The following is a 16,152-nucleotide window of genomic DNA, read 5'->3' as shown; positions in this document are numbered from 1 at the left end:
AACGTCTCGCGTTAAGGTTTTTTTATAACAAGTATCGGCGGCATGACTCCCCTTCAGAACTTAACAATGTTGCCAATCTACCCTCATTAGAATCCAGGATTTCGCTTGAAAGACTAAAGTTTCTCTTTCTTATTATTCATAATCTCATTACCATAAACAAAACTGATTACTTTAACATCCAAACAGACACTTATTTTAGGCACAGACACGGTATGTACATTCCTCCACCTTCAGTCTTTATCGATTGTTTGAAATTTAGTTTTTTCCGAAGGGCCATCGATGAATGGAACAGACTCCCCGATACTGTAGTGCAAATAACGTTATTAGGTGAATTTATGAAAGAATGTTAAGCCTATATTTTCTACTTATTTTTTACGCCAGTGACCGCATTGATCAAGAGTTATTTGTTCTCAGAAGTGTTTCACTTGTAAGCCTGCTTATTTTTCGATTCCTTGCACGAAAACTTGTTTATAACTTATTGTGTGCCTTTGTATGCATTATGTACGCCGAGGATCGACGGTTTTATTATAGCTCACTTGTTCGAACATGTTTGAAACTTAATTGTATAATATTATTGATCTATGTTGTTTCATCTGTAGATCATGTTATTTTGTAAAGAAAGTAGCACTCTGAATGTTCCTGTTTTTTTTTTTTACTTATTCCACTCCTGTAATGACCCACTGAGGGTTGGCAGTATCAATAAAAAATATGGTTGATCCCTCCGTCATAGGAATCGGAATAACACGAAAGTAAAGCGTGCCCTTACAGAAGTAAATGAATGTTTACTGTACATTGATTTGCACAATGTATATCGGTGTCTGGTAGCTATAGCACCGTTTAACGTGGATGTGCCCACTTTGATGATTGGTGGTACCTCTCCATCCCGACGACTAAAGTCCTTGCTAAATGATTAAACAAACCCTTGTGGTAGCTGTAGTAGTTAACGGTGAAAGCATCTTCAGAGAACGAGGTATGATAGCCAGAAGAGCGTCGCATATTGGACGCAGAGCATGGTCGCCATCCCGCGGGATGTTAAAGTGTGATTGAACACCCCGGCCGGACTAGAGGGAAACGCAAAGCGCGTCGTGCCGCCCCGGTAGCCCGGCCGCGATTTTTCTTGGGGCGAGCGCGTGAGCGGGGAACGCGACAGCCAGGTTAGGCAGCCGCGCGTCGAAGAGCTACGAGCGAGGCCGACGCTTTTAGGACGCTTGACTAAGGTCGCCACCTCGCAGTGTATTAAGGCATTGACAAAATTGAACTTCTATTGAAAACGCGCCCAATGGGAGGGACGTGTAACGCGTAGCAGGTGCTAATCGCGGACGCCACAGTAATGACGAATTACTTTACCTTACCGCTCCCAGAGGGCAACACCACCCCGCCGACCAGGAGAATGGTAGATATAAAAGGCGCTTTTGTAAAGCCTTCAGAGTCTGTGACCGTGGCGCAGTCACAATGGAACGTCCCTTGATGCCACATGTTTGGTGAGGCCCAACTAATTCTTTGATGACACCCTGGAGTCGCCGGGCTAGTACTTTCATCAGAATTTTGTAATCACAGTTAGGTAATGATATGGGCCTATATGACGAAACTAGTTTTAACTTCTCTGTCTCTTCGGCCATTGTTACTAATATACACAAATTGCGTTGCGTGCTTGAGTGTTGCGACGCCAGTCAGGGTGGCGTAGCGATTCTGCAGCTCGATCTCGAAAAGGCGTTTGACTGCGTTTCTCATGTTCTGTTGCTTGCCATACTAGACCACGTAAATGTTGGTTCCATAATCAGAGATGGGGTGGCATACCGCAACTGTACGACACGTTTAGTAGTTAACAAGTCATTGGGTGCCCCCATTAACATTAAGCGATCCGTCCGTCAGGGCTGCCCGCTTAGTCCCCTATTGTTCAGCATTTACATAGAATCTCTGTGCTTGGCAATAAGTGAAAACAGCAGCATTCACGGCTTTAGGTTGCAGGCATCAGAAGTCAAAGTTTTGGCATACGCGGACGATGTCGCAGTTTGTTGCAGCGACAAAGAAAGTGTTGCACAGGTTAACACTGTCGTAAAGAGTTTCGGCAATGCAACTGGTAGTCTGGTAAACTGGGAAAAGTGCTTGGGTTTTTGGCGCGGAGTGTGGTCGTCTAGACCAGAATTTTTCGCCAATATTAAGTGGGGAACGAGACCTGCCAAATATCTAGGTGTACCGCTCGAATACTACAAAGACAATGATAACTATTGGCAAGAACAGGCAAGAGTAATTCAGTTGAAAGCGAATAGGTCGAAGGGTAATCACCTATCAATGTTCTCAAGAGCTACGGTTTGCAATTTATTCTTCGCGTCGAAACTGTGGTACGTGATGCAGGTATTGCATTGTTCACGGGCAAATATACAGAAATTTCATCGTGTTTTCGCAGTTTTCGTGTGGGCCTCTAGTTGGGAACGGTGCAGTCGAACCAATCTGTTTAGACGAGTAAAGAAAGGAGGTCTGGGACTGCCACATCTTTTCATTCGGCAAATCATAAACAGGTTCTTCTTTTTCCGTAATGGGAGTGACCCTTTCCTGCGCACGGTGTGCCAACTGAGGCTGAGGAGGGCTCTACCTAGATATGTAGTTGGTACAGATCACATGAATGGCGCAGTCTGCGGGTATCTCAAGGAGGTGACTCTAGGTGTTCGCTTTTTGTCTGCTAGATTTTCTAATGAGTATCTGTTCTCAGTGACACGTAAAAAGCTGTATAAAGATGTGTGTGATGCAATTTTACCCGTCCCTCTGTACAGGGCCATACACAGTAGAGGCCAAGGGCAGGACGTGCTAAAAAGGGTTAAAAGAATGCAAGTGGCGCCTTCCACGAAGACCTTCTTTTTTAAGCTTCACACAGGCACATTGCATGTCAAGGTATTCCTTGAGGAGCGTGGTTTTTTCTTAACTTGGGGCTCAGACTGCCTTATCTGTAATAAGCCAGAAACTATTGACCATGTTTTCTTACATTGTTGGGAGGGCGTGTACTTTTAGGATGTATTACAGAGGACAATCAAGAAGGAATTCCCGTTAAATCCATATGGTATCAGGTTTCTCCCAATAGATTATGATCATGGATTGCCGTTAGACCTAATAATGTTAACTGGCCTTCACTGTTTATGGCGGGCTTGTATGGCGGGATTTTATTGCGATCCAGATGCACGGCCCGCACGGATGTATTTTCGTGAGTGTATGACCAAGTTTGTGGAACTCCAGAAAGCTCAGGAGTTTGTACCTGAGTGGTTGTCGAGGGTAGAACCCTTGACAGCGCTCAAGGAATTTTAAACTTGTGTCTGTCCAGCAGGACGGACCCAACTTTTGTCTTTCTTTCATGTCTTTATTGTTTGATGTACATGTCTAATAACAGGCAATAAAGAAAAAAAAAAGACCGTGGCGTAGTGGATCTGTTGTTGCGGCCCGAGCGGTCGTGGGTTCGATTCCCGTTGACGGAACTTTTTTATTGCGATAGCAATTATATGGACAGTCTCGGCTGGAAAATGTCCGTCCCCGTCGCCGTCATTCACTGTATATGTATAAGTATGTATATATATAGAAAGGCCACAAAGAAAAAGAATTAAGAAATTCTTTCCGACGCGCGGAATCGAACGGGCGACCTTTCGCTTTGCAGCCCGCCGCGTTAGACGTTAGGCCACGACAGCACCGCCTCTCAGCCTGCTAACGGCGAGCTATTTATATACACCAGGTAATTCAGCATGCTTTCTTAGTGGCCACATAGATGGCGCGACGTGCGCGCGTGTTGCGCACTTTAAAGATCGTCGCCTCGCCCCTGCGAACGCCGTTGCTGTTCGCTGTACAGGGCGTCGTCGCTTTCGTGCGCTTATCTAAAGGAAAGAAGGGGCGGCCGGTTGGGTGCTTCGCTTCGCTCGCTGCAGCGGCCGCGTTTGCGAAAGGAGCGCGCTGTTCAAACAGAAATAAGTAACAACTGTGACAATTAGTTTGCGCTCGTCTTCTGTGTACCTGTTCGTTTGTTTCGTGCGTCCTGCTTTATGTTTGAGCAGTGCGCTTCAAGTGTCGAGCTGTGACGCATTAGTTCGCGCTCGTCCTGTGTACGTTCTTTTCGTGCGTCCTTTGGGCTCGAGCGACGCGCTGGCAATTTCGAGCTGCTTTCCGTTCTTCGCGTTACATTACAATTTATTGCTATCGCAATCATTGCTTCGCCGTTGCGGCGAAACTGTCACTTTTTTCTTTGCCATCTGATCGTCCATATTTTTTCGACGTCATTTCCGTGATGGAAATACGTCACTGAAGTCTTGGTGGACCCCGGCATAAAACACTTTCGTGTTAAAAAAGTCTGCTTACTACTTAGTAAAAAATGGAAATTGAGTTTGCATTATAACATTGGGAAGTATTAGGAGCCATCTTAAATATCTTACGAAGGGTCTTCGAGACCAAATCCGAGACCAAACACCAAATGCTTTGTTTTTCTCATGAGCGTCCCAACTAGCCGTTTTAGGCTATTTTTCATGGGCACTGAATTTTCTATTGATAGTTCGTGCGTATTAGCAGAGCTATTAAAGGCGCCACCTGTATCATGTTTCTGCACTTATTCTCTGTGATCGTTCGATACAGAACAGTCTTTCTATTTTACTTGGATATATTTGTTTTTTTGGGCCTCCGTAATTAAAAAAAATTTACTGTTACTAATCACTAGCTAATCGGAGATATAAGGGGCAGCAGTGTGAATAGCGGCGGTTGCCTGCGACGGTGTGTGCTGCTAAACAATACGTCTGTGACGTTTCCGGGCTACGCATGTTCTCTCGTGGAAGAAAAATTTTTAAATGATTGCAGGTTTCTATGTCGCTAACGGAAGCTTTACGTCAGCAGAAAAGTAGAATATGAAAATTCATTGCAGTTTTCCATCCTATACGTATACACGATGCATCACAAAAGATGTCGCTACCAGCGTTCTTGCTGCTATACACCTGTCCAGTGATCCAGTATTTCGTAAATGGTAGTGGGTCTACGGACAAGGCAAAACTCCACACCGGTATTTGGGCCATCGTTCGGAGGCGTCTTATTGAAGTTCTTGTAATTAAATGACAACCCGCTATAGCTGGTCGGTAAGCAGAGCAGCGACTCGCATCACTTACTAAAGCTACAAACAAAAAAGCGCTGACAGCGCAATGTGCAAAGAGCTCTCATATTAAGCAGCTTAAGCAACCCCAATAGATTCATTCGGAATGATGCAGGCGCACTTTGAGCAAGAAATACAACCTTTAAGACACTAACACATATTTCACTCAAATGAATCAATATTGATAGAAGTTAAGAAATTTTCCAGTAATCAGTTATGTGCATACACATTTCCTGCTACATTATATAGGTCTATAATAACAAAGTTGCGAACGTATCTTATCAGTATTTTATTTCTCTTTGCTGTCGATGGACTGTTGAGGGGAAAAAAGGAAAAACATACCAACCGGCATAAAACACCCTAATTTCAGGAATTAATTACTGCAGATAAGTTAAACTAATGATAATAAAAGTCGGTATATATTGACTTTGATATCTGCGCTTTCTTGTAAAAAAAACTTTCCTGGGATTTTGCGCGCACCGTTCTGCTTCAAAGTTGTGCTGAAACGTATGTTTACCAAAAACGCCGAAGTTTGAGAATAGTTTTCTCAAAAAGACTATTTTTAATTTAAAAAAATCTTTCTGAAGTTGTTTGGTTCGTTCATTCACCAACTAGGCACGAAAAAGTAAGTTTGTTATATAGCAAATAATATACAGGAAATTTATGCATTGTACAACACTACTGCATGACAGTAGTGCTACATTGTTTTAGTGAATTGCTAACAAGTTGCAGTGCGTCAAATGTGACCAACTCAGCCCTGAGGCCGCGTCATTAATTATATGCTGTAAATCGGGTACAAGTTGTTGCTGTTCAAAATAAGTGTACGAGACGTAATCACGAAGCAGCTGTTCCAAAGCCTCAGCCAAAATGCTCAGCCAGGTTTCATGGTGCGGCAGGCTTTGTGTTGTGATGAGCCGCTTGGCAAACTTGAGTAATACGACCCTAACGGCGGCCACTCGAGGCTGCGGGCGCTCACCGTACCCGTACTACCCGTACAAAGCCACCTATTTTCTAGGTGGCTTTGACCAGTATCGCTTCGATTGCGGGCGAGCTCCGCTTGGGCGTGAAAACGACGCTCAGAGGGCGAATGAGATGAGGAATGTATCCCTGAGAAAACTAAAAGCTGTTAATTGCCAGCAAGGTTCATGATATACAGGGAAAACTATGCCGGTAATCACAGCTTTTTTTATCTTTCTTTTTTTTTTTTCACTCCACACCCAGTCACAACCGGCTGTATCAGCTAGTCCATCGATCGTGTTCGTCGAACAGCCCATCCGAACTCAGTAATCCCACCACGAGCCCGCGTTTCTGCAGTCGTGCTTCGTCCGAACTGCCCGAGACTGGAACTGCCTTTCGACGCTCATCCGTGACACTGAGCGCTTTAGATCTGCCAAGGACTGTCTCGACTTATCTTTGCAATTCATAATAACTGGCGTCATTCTTGCGCGCACCCCTAATGTAATGTCCTATTAGTTCTAGGTAAAACTAAATAAATAAATAAATATGGTCAGATAGTTTAGAAGTATCTCTACAAGGTATCTTCACATTGCTGAGATGCTTCTTGACATCGCGGGTAAATCAAGGGTCATGTACTCATGAGGATACTACCATTTTAACACGAAAGTGTTTTATGCCGGGGTCCGCCAAGTACATCCGTTACGGATATGACGTTGATAAAATAGACGCCAACGGGTGAGAAAGAAAAAAACCAAGAAAAAGATCCGCCGCTGGGAATCGAACCCACGACCTTCTGATCGCAACGGTGAGCGCCCGACGTGCAATCGACTAAGCTAACTTGGCTTTTTTTTTATTCTTTATACTAAGCTACCTTGGCAGCTGCTGGACACTTTACGAACGCGCCTTATATCTTTCACACATTCTCTCTCGCACGGTGCTCTCTGTTGGCGGTGTAGGTAGGCGGGGAGGAGCAGGGCGGTGCCGCCGTCCTTGAGAGGTGAACAGAAGTAATACGTCACGATCGACACTTACTAGCGCTTACTCCGAGATTGCGCGCGATATCGGAGGTCGTGGTTAAAGCGTCTCGGGCAGGGTTCTGTTTGGTGCCACAGAAGTATGGCAACTTGGGGCACACCACGGACGCTGGCAGAATACTGAGAAGCGCGAAGCGGCTCGTGGGTTACGTGCGCCCCAGTGACACGGGCACGGACGCATGCCTGCCCCGAAGGGGCAGGCGTGCGTCCAGTAGCGCCCAATAGCGGCCAGTAGCGTCCAGTAGCGTCCAATAGCGTCCAGTAGCGTCCAATAGCGGCCAGTAGCGCGTGACGGAGACCCTGCCAACCGGCCATTGAGCGTCAGCGAAACGGCCGCACTCGCGAAGCGAGGGCGAAGCCACGATTAGTTTTCCGCGCCCGAAGGGCGAAGAGGGCCTTCACTGAGCAACAGGGAAAAAGTGCCGGCAACTTTGCACGCGTCCGTGCCAGCATGCGTGGTATGCCCGTGTCGTATCACTGGGGCGCACTGCCTCATGTTGCCAGACTTCTGTGACACCAAACAGAACCCTGCCGCGTCTCGATACCAGCGAGGGACACTGGCCGCACTGGCGTCGCCGAGGTCCCCTGGACGCAGTTACGTTCTTTGCCTTTCGCTTCGTGTTAGCGCGCGCCGGCTCATCGGAGTAGTGCTGTTTCCACATGCACCCATGGGATTTCTCCGCCGCCGACTACTTCGATTGCGAGAGAACCGACTAACAAAACTGTTGCAATACGCGTTGCAGAAAGGACACGATTTAGACCGGCGAATGTCGTGCCTGGGTGGAGCGAGACAGAGGCCAGCGGGCCGCACGAGTTTGCGGCTCAAGCTACGAACACTTGCCTCCCGTGTTGCTGAAGCGAAGTGGTAGTGTATGCATGAGCACAGACGTCGGTTACCCATTACTAGAAAGCCCACACCGTGTCGTTTTACTCCTTAATTGACGACGTTTTGAAGAGGTGCATTTCGGGTACCAGTGTTGATTATCAGCTTGTTGGTGTCACCTTTACGTGGGATGCACGATTCACTGTGTCCAAATATATGTTCACAACTTTAGCTACCACGACGCTTTAATCATGATCATGGGCGTTAGTCGGCGCGATGGAGACATGCCACTAGGCGTCAACGCCTAGTGGAATGGCAATGGGTGCATTCACGTCAAACGGTGCTGTAGCTGCCAAACAAGAAATAGACATTGTACAAACTCTCATATATCACTACAGAATAAGCACTACTTCTGTGAAGACACGTATCACTTTCGTGCTATGCCGATTCTTATGACGGAGGGATCAGTCATGTTTTGTTGGTATGTTCGAAGCTCCAATTATCTTAAGCTCGTTCTCGTTACATCTCCGATGTGAGAGCTATACTGGAAGCCTGCGGTGAGTATACTATACGTGATACGAATTAATTTACCTGCGTCCGCCCGTGACGACACACCAAGTACTTGTTTGTGTAAGGGGAAAGTGAAGAGAATAAATCTGGCACTTCCATATCACATGAGTGTGCGTTTGTCTCTTCATGCGTATGGCGCGGTACTCGTATCACAGCTCATATAGTAAAGAGAGAGAAATGCCAGATAGCCCGCTGCAATTCGGAAATCACCTTTATTCGAGATACATACTGGTTAATAATGATGTTACGATCGATGGCTTGTCTTTCTAGAGCGTGTAGGTTAAAAATCATTCTATGCAATTTCACTTTGTCAGTATTTGATTCACTACCTAAGAGCGCCTCTGCTGCTGCACTTGCTGCTGCTGCTGTTGCTGTAGGAGTCCCCTCACGGACTTCTGCTGTGAGTCTGAACTCACAGATCCGAGCGCGAAAGACCTCTTCTTTGCTGCTTGGTTCGACTGCATCAATCGCTGAGATTTCTGCTGAGAAGCCGCGCCAGAGCTGGAGCCTTGAACGAGCCCGGATTCTAGAATCACTCTGGACTTCCCGAGGTCCGCTCTCCTTTGATTAAAACTCGATGCTGACAGGCTATTCTGGCCGACAGCTTGCTGCGCTGCTTCATTGCCCTTGCGGATTCCGCTGAGGAACGCAATTTGGCTAGACTGACCGATGCGCTGTTGCTGGCCCTTTGAAGGAAAGCTAAAGCCGGAGACACCAGTGGACTGACTTTGCAGCCTTTGTCCCTGGCCACCGAGCTGATTGCCTGTCAGCTGAGTACTTCCGCGTTGGAATGATCCAATGTTCTTCCTGCTTTGACTCATCTGCTGCTGGGATTGCTGCAGCAGATTGTCCTTGCCAACTTGCCGAAACGCAGCTCCCTTGTTCGACCGCTGCTGTTGCTGCTGACCTCCAAATGTCAGGCCGGTCTCTCCGGAATGGCGTCGTTGGCTGCTGAACGAGTGCCTAGAAGCACCGAAGCCACCGTGCCCGCTGACCCACCGATGCGAACTGAAACTCTGCTGCGAGTGGTGCTTCAGTTGGCCCGACGGTCCACGAAAGTGCACGCTTCTTAGAATCCCGCTTGAACCGAAAGAGTTGAAGCGCGACTGCTGCGCGCGGTGTCCGGAATGCTCGATGCTAGACTGCTGCGTTTTCTGCGTTTCAGACGACGCATTGCTGAAGCTGGAAGCGCGGCGCCTGAACCCAACTGCTGCACCTTTGAGCGAGCCTTTCGTTTTAGAAGACTGCTGAACTTCGCCACCATCCAGACCAAAGGCACCGTCGTTCAGCAACCGTCGCGACTTCTGGTCTGTTTGTTGCTCCAGGATTGAGCTGCTACTGCCGCCTTTGAAACCTTTCGTTCCGGCTGATAGCTGTCCGCTCTGCAAGCCATTGTAGGATTCCCGCTCAGGAAAACGTCCTTTGAGGCTTCCCTTCAGACCACTAGTACCTTTAATGCCTCCTAAGAGACTTTGCTTCTGGCTCTGCGCAAGGTCGCCTTTACCAAACCCTTTTGTTCCAAACTGGCTTCCCGTAATCCCCTTTACGCCTACGCTTCCTTTCGTACCTTTCACTTGGCTGAACTGCTGGCCTTGTAACATACTGATCAAGGCACCTCCTTTGGTTGAGCCTTTAGCGAAGAGATCTTGACCTCCTTTGGTGCCTCCTAAGCCAAATGACTGCCGGCTCTGCTTCGAATCACCCGCCAAAGCACCTTTGACAATTCCTTTAGCTGACTGGCCCCCTAAATCACCTTTGATGCCTTTTACCTGGCTGAACTCTTGACTTAGTACCGATCCCTTCAGGGAATCGCCTTTCAACCCACTACTTCCTTTTACACTTTTTAGACCAACAGACTGCTGTCCTTGCTGAAGGCTGCTCGTACCGAAGCCACCTTTGACGAAGTTCGAAAAACCCTTGCTAGTCAGAGACGATGATCCAAAGCCTCCTTTGGAACCGAAGGAGGATATGCCACCCTTTTTCATAGCCGCTCCTCCCTTTGTGCCACTGAGTGAGCCCTTCACTGAAGAGAACCCCTTGGTGCCGCCACTCCCGGAGACTCCGAGACCGAGTTCGTTTTTGAAAGACCGGAAGTTTCCGCTTTCAACTCCTCTGACGGATCCTTTGACGCCTCCTCCTTTGACGAACTGGGCGCCTGCGGTCGAAGAGTGAGTGAGTGAAGAACTTTATTGAACGATCCGGCAAAAGAAAAAGAAAAGAAAAAGGAGAGGGGAATGGGGTGGTGGAGACTCTTGAGTGCATGCGAGCCTCTCAGCCGCGAAGGAAGCCCCTCGCGCTGCGAGGGTGGCATGTCACGTGCTGGACCTTGTCTCTGTGGGTAGGCTTGCTCGATCGAAGAAAGCATTAACGGGCAATGAGAACAACATTTTGCACAGCCATGTTTGATGCTCACGGATGAGATAAGTCAAGATATTAAATGCGAAGCATTTCTTAGCGAACTTCTGCGACTTTGACCGTATCTATCTATCTATCTATCTATCTATCTATCTATCTATCTATCTATCTATCTATCTATCTATCTATCTATCTATCTATCTATCTATCTATCTATCTATCTATCTATCTATCTATCTATCTAGCCGCCTACGACTTTATGCTCTCCTGGTCGCTTGGTTAATCGAATGTGCACCAAAATTGGTATGGCGTAACATGACTATATGACGAACATAAATGACAAGTCATAACATGAAAATCATGACACGAATGTCATGTACAGCATGATTTACATGCTACGCTCATGGTGCGCTGGCGGCCGTTTCGCTGGCTTGATATACACCAAAATTCGTATCTTGTGACGTGACTGTGTGACGAACATAAATAACACGAGTTAACATGAAAATCATGACATGCACATCATGTACGGCATGACTTACGTGCCACGCTCATGGTGCGCTGGCGGCCGTTTCGCTAGCTTTATATACACCAAAATTGGTATCTTGCGACGTGACCGTGTGACGAACATAAATAACACGAGTTATCATGAAAATCATGACACGCATGTCATGTACAGCATGACTTACGTGCCATGCTCATGGGGCGCTGGCGGCCGTTTCGCTAGATTGATATGCACCGAAATTGGTATCTAGCGACGTGACCGTGTGACGAACATAAATAACACGAGTTATCATGAAAATCATGACACGCATGTCATGTACAGCATGACTTACGTGCCACGCTCATGGGGCGCTGGCGGCCGTTTCGCTAGATTGATATACACCAATATTGGTCTCTTCCGACGTGATCGTGTGACGAACATAAATAACACGAGTTATCATGAAAATCATGACACGCATGTCATGTACAGCATGACTTACGTGCCACGCTCATGGGGCGCTGGCGGCCGTTTCGCTAGCTTGATATACACGAATATTGGTCTCTTGCGACGTGACCGTGTGACGAAGATATATAACACGAGTTATCATGAAAATCATGACACGCATGTCATGTACAGCATGACTTACGTGCCACGCTCATGGGGCGCTGGTGGCCGTTTCGCTAGCTAGATCTACCCCGGAATTGGTCTTGCGCGACGTGACTGTGGGACGAACATAAATAACACGAGTTAACATGAAAGTCATGACACACATGTCATGTACAGCATGACTTAGGTGCCACGCTCATGGGGCGCTGGCGGCCGCTTCGCTAGCTTGATATACACGAATATTGGTGTCTTGCGACGTGACCGTGTGACGAACATAAATAACACGAGTTAACATGAAAGTCATGACACACATATCATGTACAGCATGACTTACGTGCCACGCTCATGGGGCGCTGGTGGCCGTTTCGCTAGCTAGATCTACCCCGGAATTGGTCTTGCGCGACTTGACTGTGTGACGAAAATAAATAACACGAGTTAACATGAAAGTCATGACACACATGTCATGTACAGCATGACTTACGTGCCACGCTCATGGGGCGCTGGCGGCCGTTTCGCTAGCTTGATATACACGAATATTGGTCTCTTGCGACGTGACCGTGTGACGAACATATATAACACGAGTTATCATGAAAATCATGACACGCATGTCATGTACAGCATGACTTACGTGCCACGCTCATGGGGCGCTGGCGGCCGTTTCGCTAGATTGATATACACCAATATTGGTCTCTTCTGACGTGATCGTGTGACGAACATAAATAACACGAGTTATCATGAAAATCATGACACGCATGTCATGTACAGCATGACTTACGTGCCACGCTCATGGCGCGCTGGTGGCCGTTTCGCTTGCTAGATCTACCCCGGAATTGGTCTTGCGCGACGTGACTGTGTGACGAACATAAATAGCACGAGTTAACATGAAAGTCATGACACACATGTCCTGTACAGCATGACTTACGTGCCATGCTCATGGTGCGCTGGCGGCCGTTTCGCTAGCTTGATCTACCCCGAAGTTGGTATTGCGCGACGTTACTACGTGTGTCGGACATAAATAATATGAGTTAACATGAAAACCATGACACGCATTTTCCTCAATGACATACAAGACGATGTATGCAGCTCTTTGCTGGCTGCTTCGCATTACATCGATTCCCACAATGCGTGGGATCTGCCGGCTTTTTTTTATGACTCACGAGCTGCTTCCATTAACCAAAGCTGTTCTTAAGTTTGATGCGGACAAATAAGTCTGGTCATGGATCATTTTGCACTGTTAGAAAATTGTTACAGCTGCTGCTCTTTTCGTGTCACGTGCGGTAAATGATGATTACCCAGCTGGCGCTAATACTTTTTATAAGCCATATATAACTTCCTAATAAAAACGGACCGGATGTTGGTGCATAATTCACGTTGTGGTGGTCGGAGATGTCCCTCTCGCGCAGCTAAGTACACGGATCCTTTCTTTTCAGAGAAAGGCCTCGTTTATTGGACCCAGTTCACTGTATGACAGCACTGGGATCACTCGCATTATACGCAAGTCGGCATGCTCGCTCATGAGTTTACTCACTCAGGCTCGCTCAGCACCGATCGCACCGTGAGTTTGAGTCGAAGTGAGCCACGCTCAGCATAGTTATTCTGAATCTGAGTCCGAATGAGCCTTAAGCAAAAAGTATATTTTCTGAATAAATCTGATGTTAAACGTGTCGACTTCAAAGAAAACCACTATAATGTTGCGGCGACAGCGCCAATGAGATGCCACGCGATTTTAGCCTCCATAGAAAATGCAGCGGCCACGGCCGTGATTCGATCCCGCGACCTTCGGGTCAGCAGTCGAGCGCCATAACCACGAGACCACCGTGGCGGGGCGACCTAGAATACTAGGCACTTATTTGGTACGCTCTGGGCGACGCTGGCGGCACGTGTACGCTTAAAGAACACCGGAGTTTTGTGCGCTGTTCTTAGCCTGTGTATTTTATTGCGTTAGTTTCTTTCCATAACTGAATAAACCTTGATTACACCACTGCCCCCACAAAAATAAATAATTTGCATAAAATCATGGGTACTGCAAGCATCATGTCGCGTCCCTGGCGCGAAATGAATGGTGGGAGTTTGTCGCAAAGCATTATATATGGCCACTCACAAAGACGTCACTTACCCTCCCTGAACTGGTTCATGAAAAGGCGAGGCCCACCAACCCCCCTCCGATTGAAAACTCCTACATGCTCGTTTCAAAGTGAATTTAGTAGAGAAATGTAGTATGTACTGCTATATTGAACCTCGTGTAAATAAGCTTAGAGTTTTGAGCACAACAATGATTTATTTTGCGTACCTCCATCAAAACAAAGCTACTTAAACGCTTGCACGCCCCTCCCTTCTTGGGTGTCCTCCACTCCCCCCCCCCCTCTACCTTGCGGGTTATAGGAAAGAGTTATGCATATGTTCACGCAAACGGGTAAGTAAAACGAGCAAAAAAAAGAAAAAAAAAGTCACAAATGCACATTATTTTATTTCATTGCTTGCGCTGTACTTTTCGATCTAGCGTTTACTTCACTTCGCTGTTTGTCGAGGGCTGCCTACTTCAGTAGGTCTTACGTTGCACGAAAAGAAGTAGCGTAAAAGAAAATGTTATATCTGTAGTGGCAAAACATATCGTGGAACTGTACAGAAGTGTCATTTACGGCTTGCAAGAGTGCAGTCTGCGAGGTTAACAAGAATTCTTGCGTATTCTGTCGCTTTTTACGCTACGAAGCACTCGCTGAAGCTTCATTTCTACAGAAGTGCAACATATATTAGAAAACTATATTGCAAAAAATGCAAGGTGGAGCTTCTAGTCTCTGTAAATGTAATTTGCTGGAATCTGGGCTGAATAAAGAAGTTGTCGAAACACGAAGTGCTGTTGGTGGCTACATGCGTACTCGTTTCTTCGATGCAAAAACTAATGTTCATTACGCATGTGTTTAGGCCCATTTCTATATGTGGTCCGCTTCCAGAGCCACGCAGAGGGCGCCTGAACAGCGTCGGCACCTTCGCTCTCACGAAGGGCATGCGCGTTAAAGAACTCGTCAAGGTCTCAATTATTCGGAGTCCTCTGTTACGTATAGCCTGAGTCGCTTTAGGACGTTAAACCCCACAAACGAACCAATCCAGGACAAGCGTCTAGGGGTAGATTCAAAAGCTTCTTCTGGTGGTTTGTAACGTTCACCTGCAAATACTGAGCTGAAAACTCGTAATCCCTCTCCTTTCCCTGTTATTTCCATGCGGGACAACTAACATACTCGCGCCGTGTGTCGCGTATACTCACTGGCGTACAGCTGGTTGTTCCAACCGGTGCAGATCATCAGTGCAGCAAGCACCGCCAAGGGATGTGCCGACGTGGTTGCCATGTTGGGAAGACGTCCGGCAGAGATCACTCGAAAAAGGAAGACGTGGTCAAGAGGAAGTGACCACGACCCTGGAACCCAGCAGTGGTTCGCCTGCCCTTTGGATAGTACGGGCAGACTTTGTTGTGGGCCTCTCTGCTCAGCGTCCGGCAGCGCCAAGACCTTTCTTACTGCGTGTCCGGTCGACGAGGCATCGAATACTATGTACAGAGCTCGCACAGCGCGGCCTCGCCTGCCAAGCTCAATCAGTGACCGCGCCCTGCCAGCGCGTCGCTCGTTCGCAACGGCTGTCCGGTCGGCACCGCCTTGTTTTTGAGGCGACGGCTCGATTTACGAGCCGGAACGTTAAGCAGCTTGGCGATCGTGGGCGGCTGGGGAGATGGCGTGAGGGGCGACACGAAAAGCCCAAGTAAGCTGACAGGGAAAGCATGGTGGCTGCGATTTGAAAAGAAGGTGATGGGAGAGGGTATGGGTGATCTCTGAGGAGGGAAGGATGGTGGATGCATTAAGCTATAGTTCTATGCAGCAGCTGCAACTGAGCGCAGAATGTACTTGTACTGTACTACCCGTCTGAGCACAGAGGAATTAGTGATGCCCTCATGACGTTGGGAAGATTTTCACCTTAATGTTCACATCTTTGTACTCATATCAGAGTGACATCTTCGAATGACATCTGCACATGACATCTTTAGATCCCAGAAAATATGCCCAATTACAAGTTAAATTTTATCTGCCGCTCACCTATATAATAAATTATATCAGCTTAAGCTCATCGATCGATTGATTGATTGATTGATTGATTGATTGATTGATTGATCATTGTTAAATCTATCGCACCATATACGATCACTAAACTCTGATTGGATCCCTTATTTTGT

The 16,152-nt window shown here is 47.2% G+C and overlaps 1 protein-coding gene across 1 annotated transcript; it reads right to left on the bottom strand.

Annotated features, from left to right (window-relative positions):
* Window positions 1–8,715: 8,715 nt before the first annotated feature.
* Window positions 8,716–15,293, bottom strand: LOC119381400 (uncharacterized transmembrane protein DDB_G0289901). Its single transcript, XM_037649241.2, has 2 exons — window positions 15,196–15,293; window positions 8,716–10,646 (listed from the first exon to the last, which is right to left on the bottom strand). The coding sequence occupies exons 1-2, from the start codon at window positions 15,275–15,277 to the stop codon at window positions 8,821–8,823; spliced, it is 1,908 nt and encodes a 635-aa protein (XP_037505169.1). The 5' UTR covers window positions 15,278–15,293; the 3' UTR covers window positions 8,716–8,820.
* Window positions 15,294–16,152: the final 859 nt, after the last annotated feature.

Source organism: Rhipicephalus sanguineus, chromosome 2, assembly GCF_013339695.2.
Source record: "Rhipicephalus sanguineus isolate Rsan-2018 chromosome 2, BIME_Rsan_1.4, whole genome shotgun sequence".
NCBI classification, from domain to species: domain Eukaryota; kingdom Metazoa; phylum Arthropoda; class Arachnida; order Ixodida; family Ixodidae; genus Rhipicephalus; species Rhipicephalus sanguineus.
This window is presented reverse-complemented; position numbering and strand designations above follow the sequence as displayed.

Bases quoted from the DNA above. Each gene is read 5' to 3' on its own strand.
- LOC119381400 (XM_037649241.2), bottom strand. From the start codon at position 15,277: ATGGCAACCACGTCGGCACATCCCTTGGCGGTGCTTGCTGCACTGATG. The intron at 10,647-15,195 runs GTGAGTATACGC...CTTCGACCGCAG, and splicing joins GAACAACCAGCTGTACGCCA to GCGCCCAGTTCGTCAAAGGA.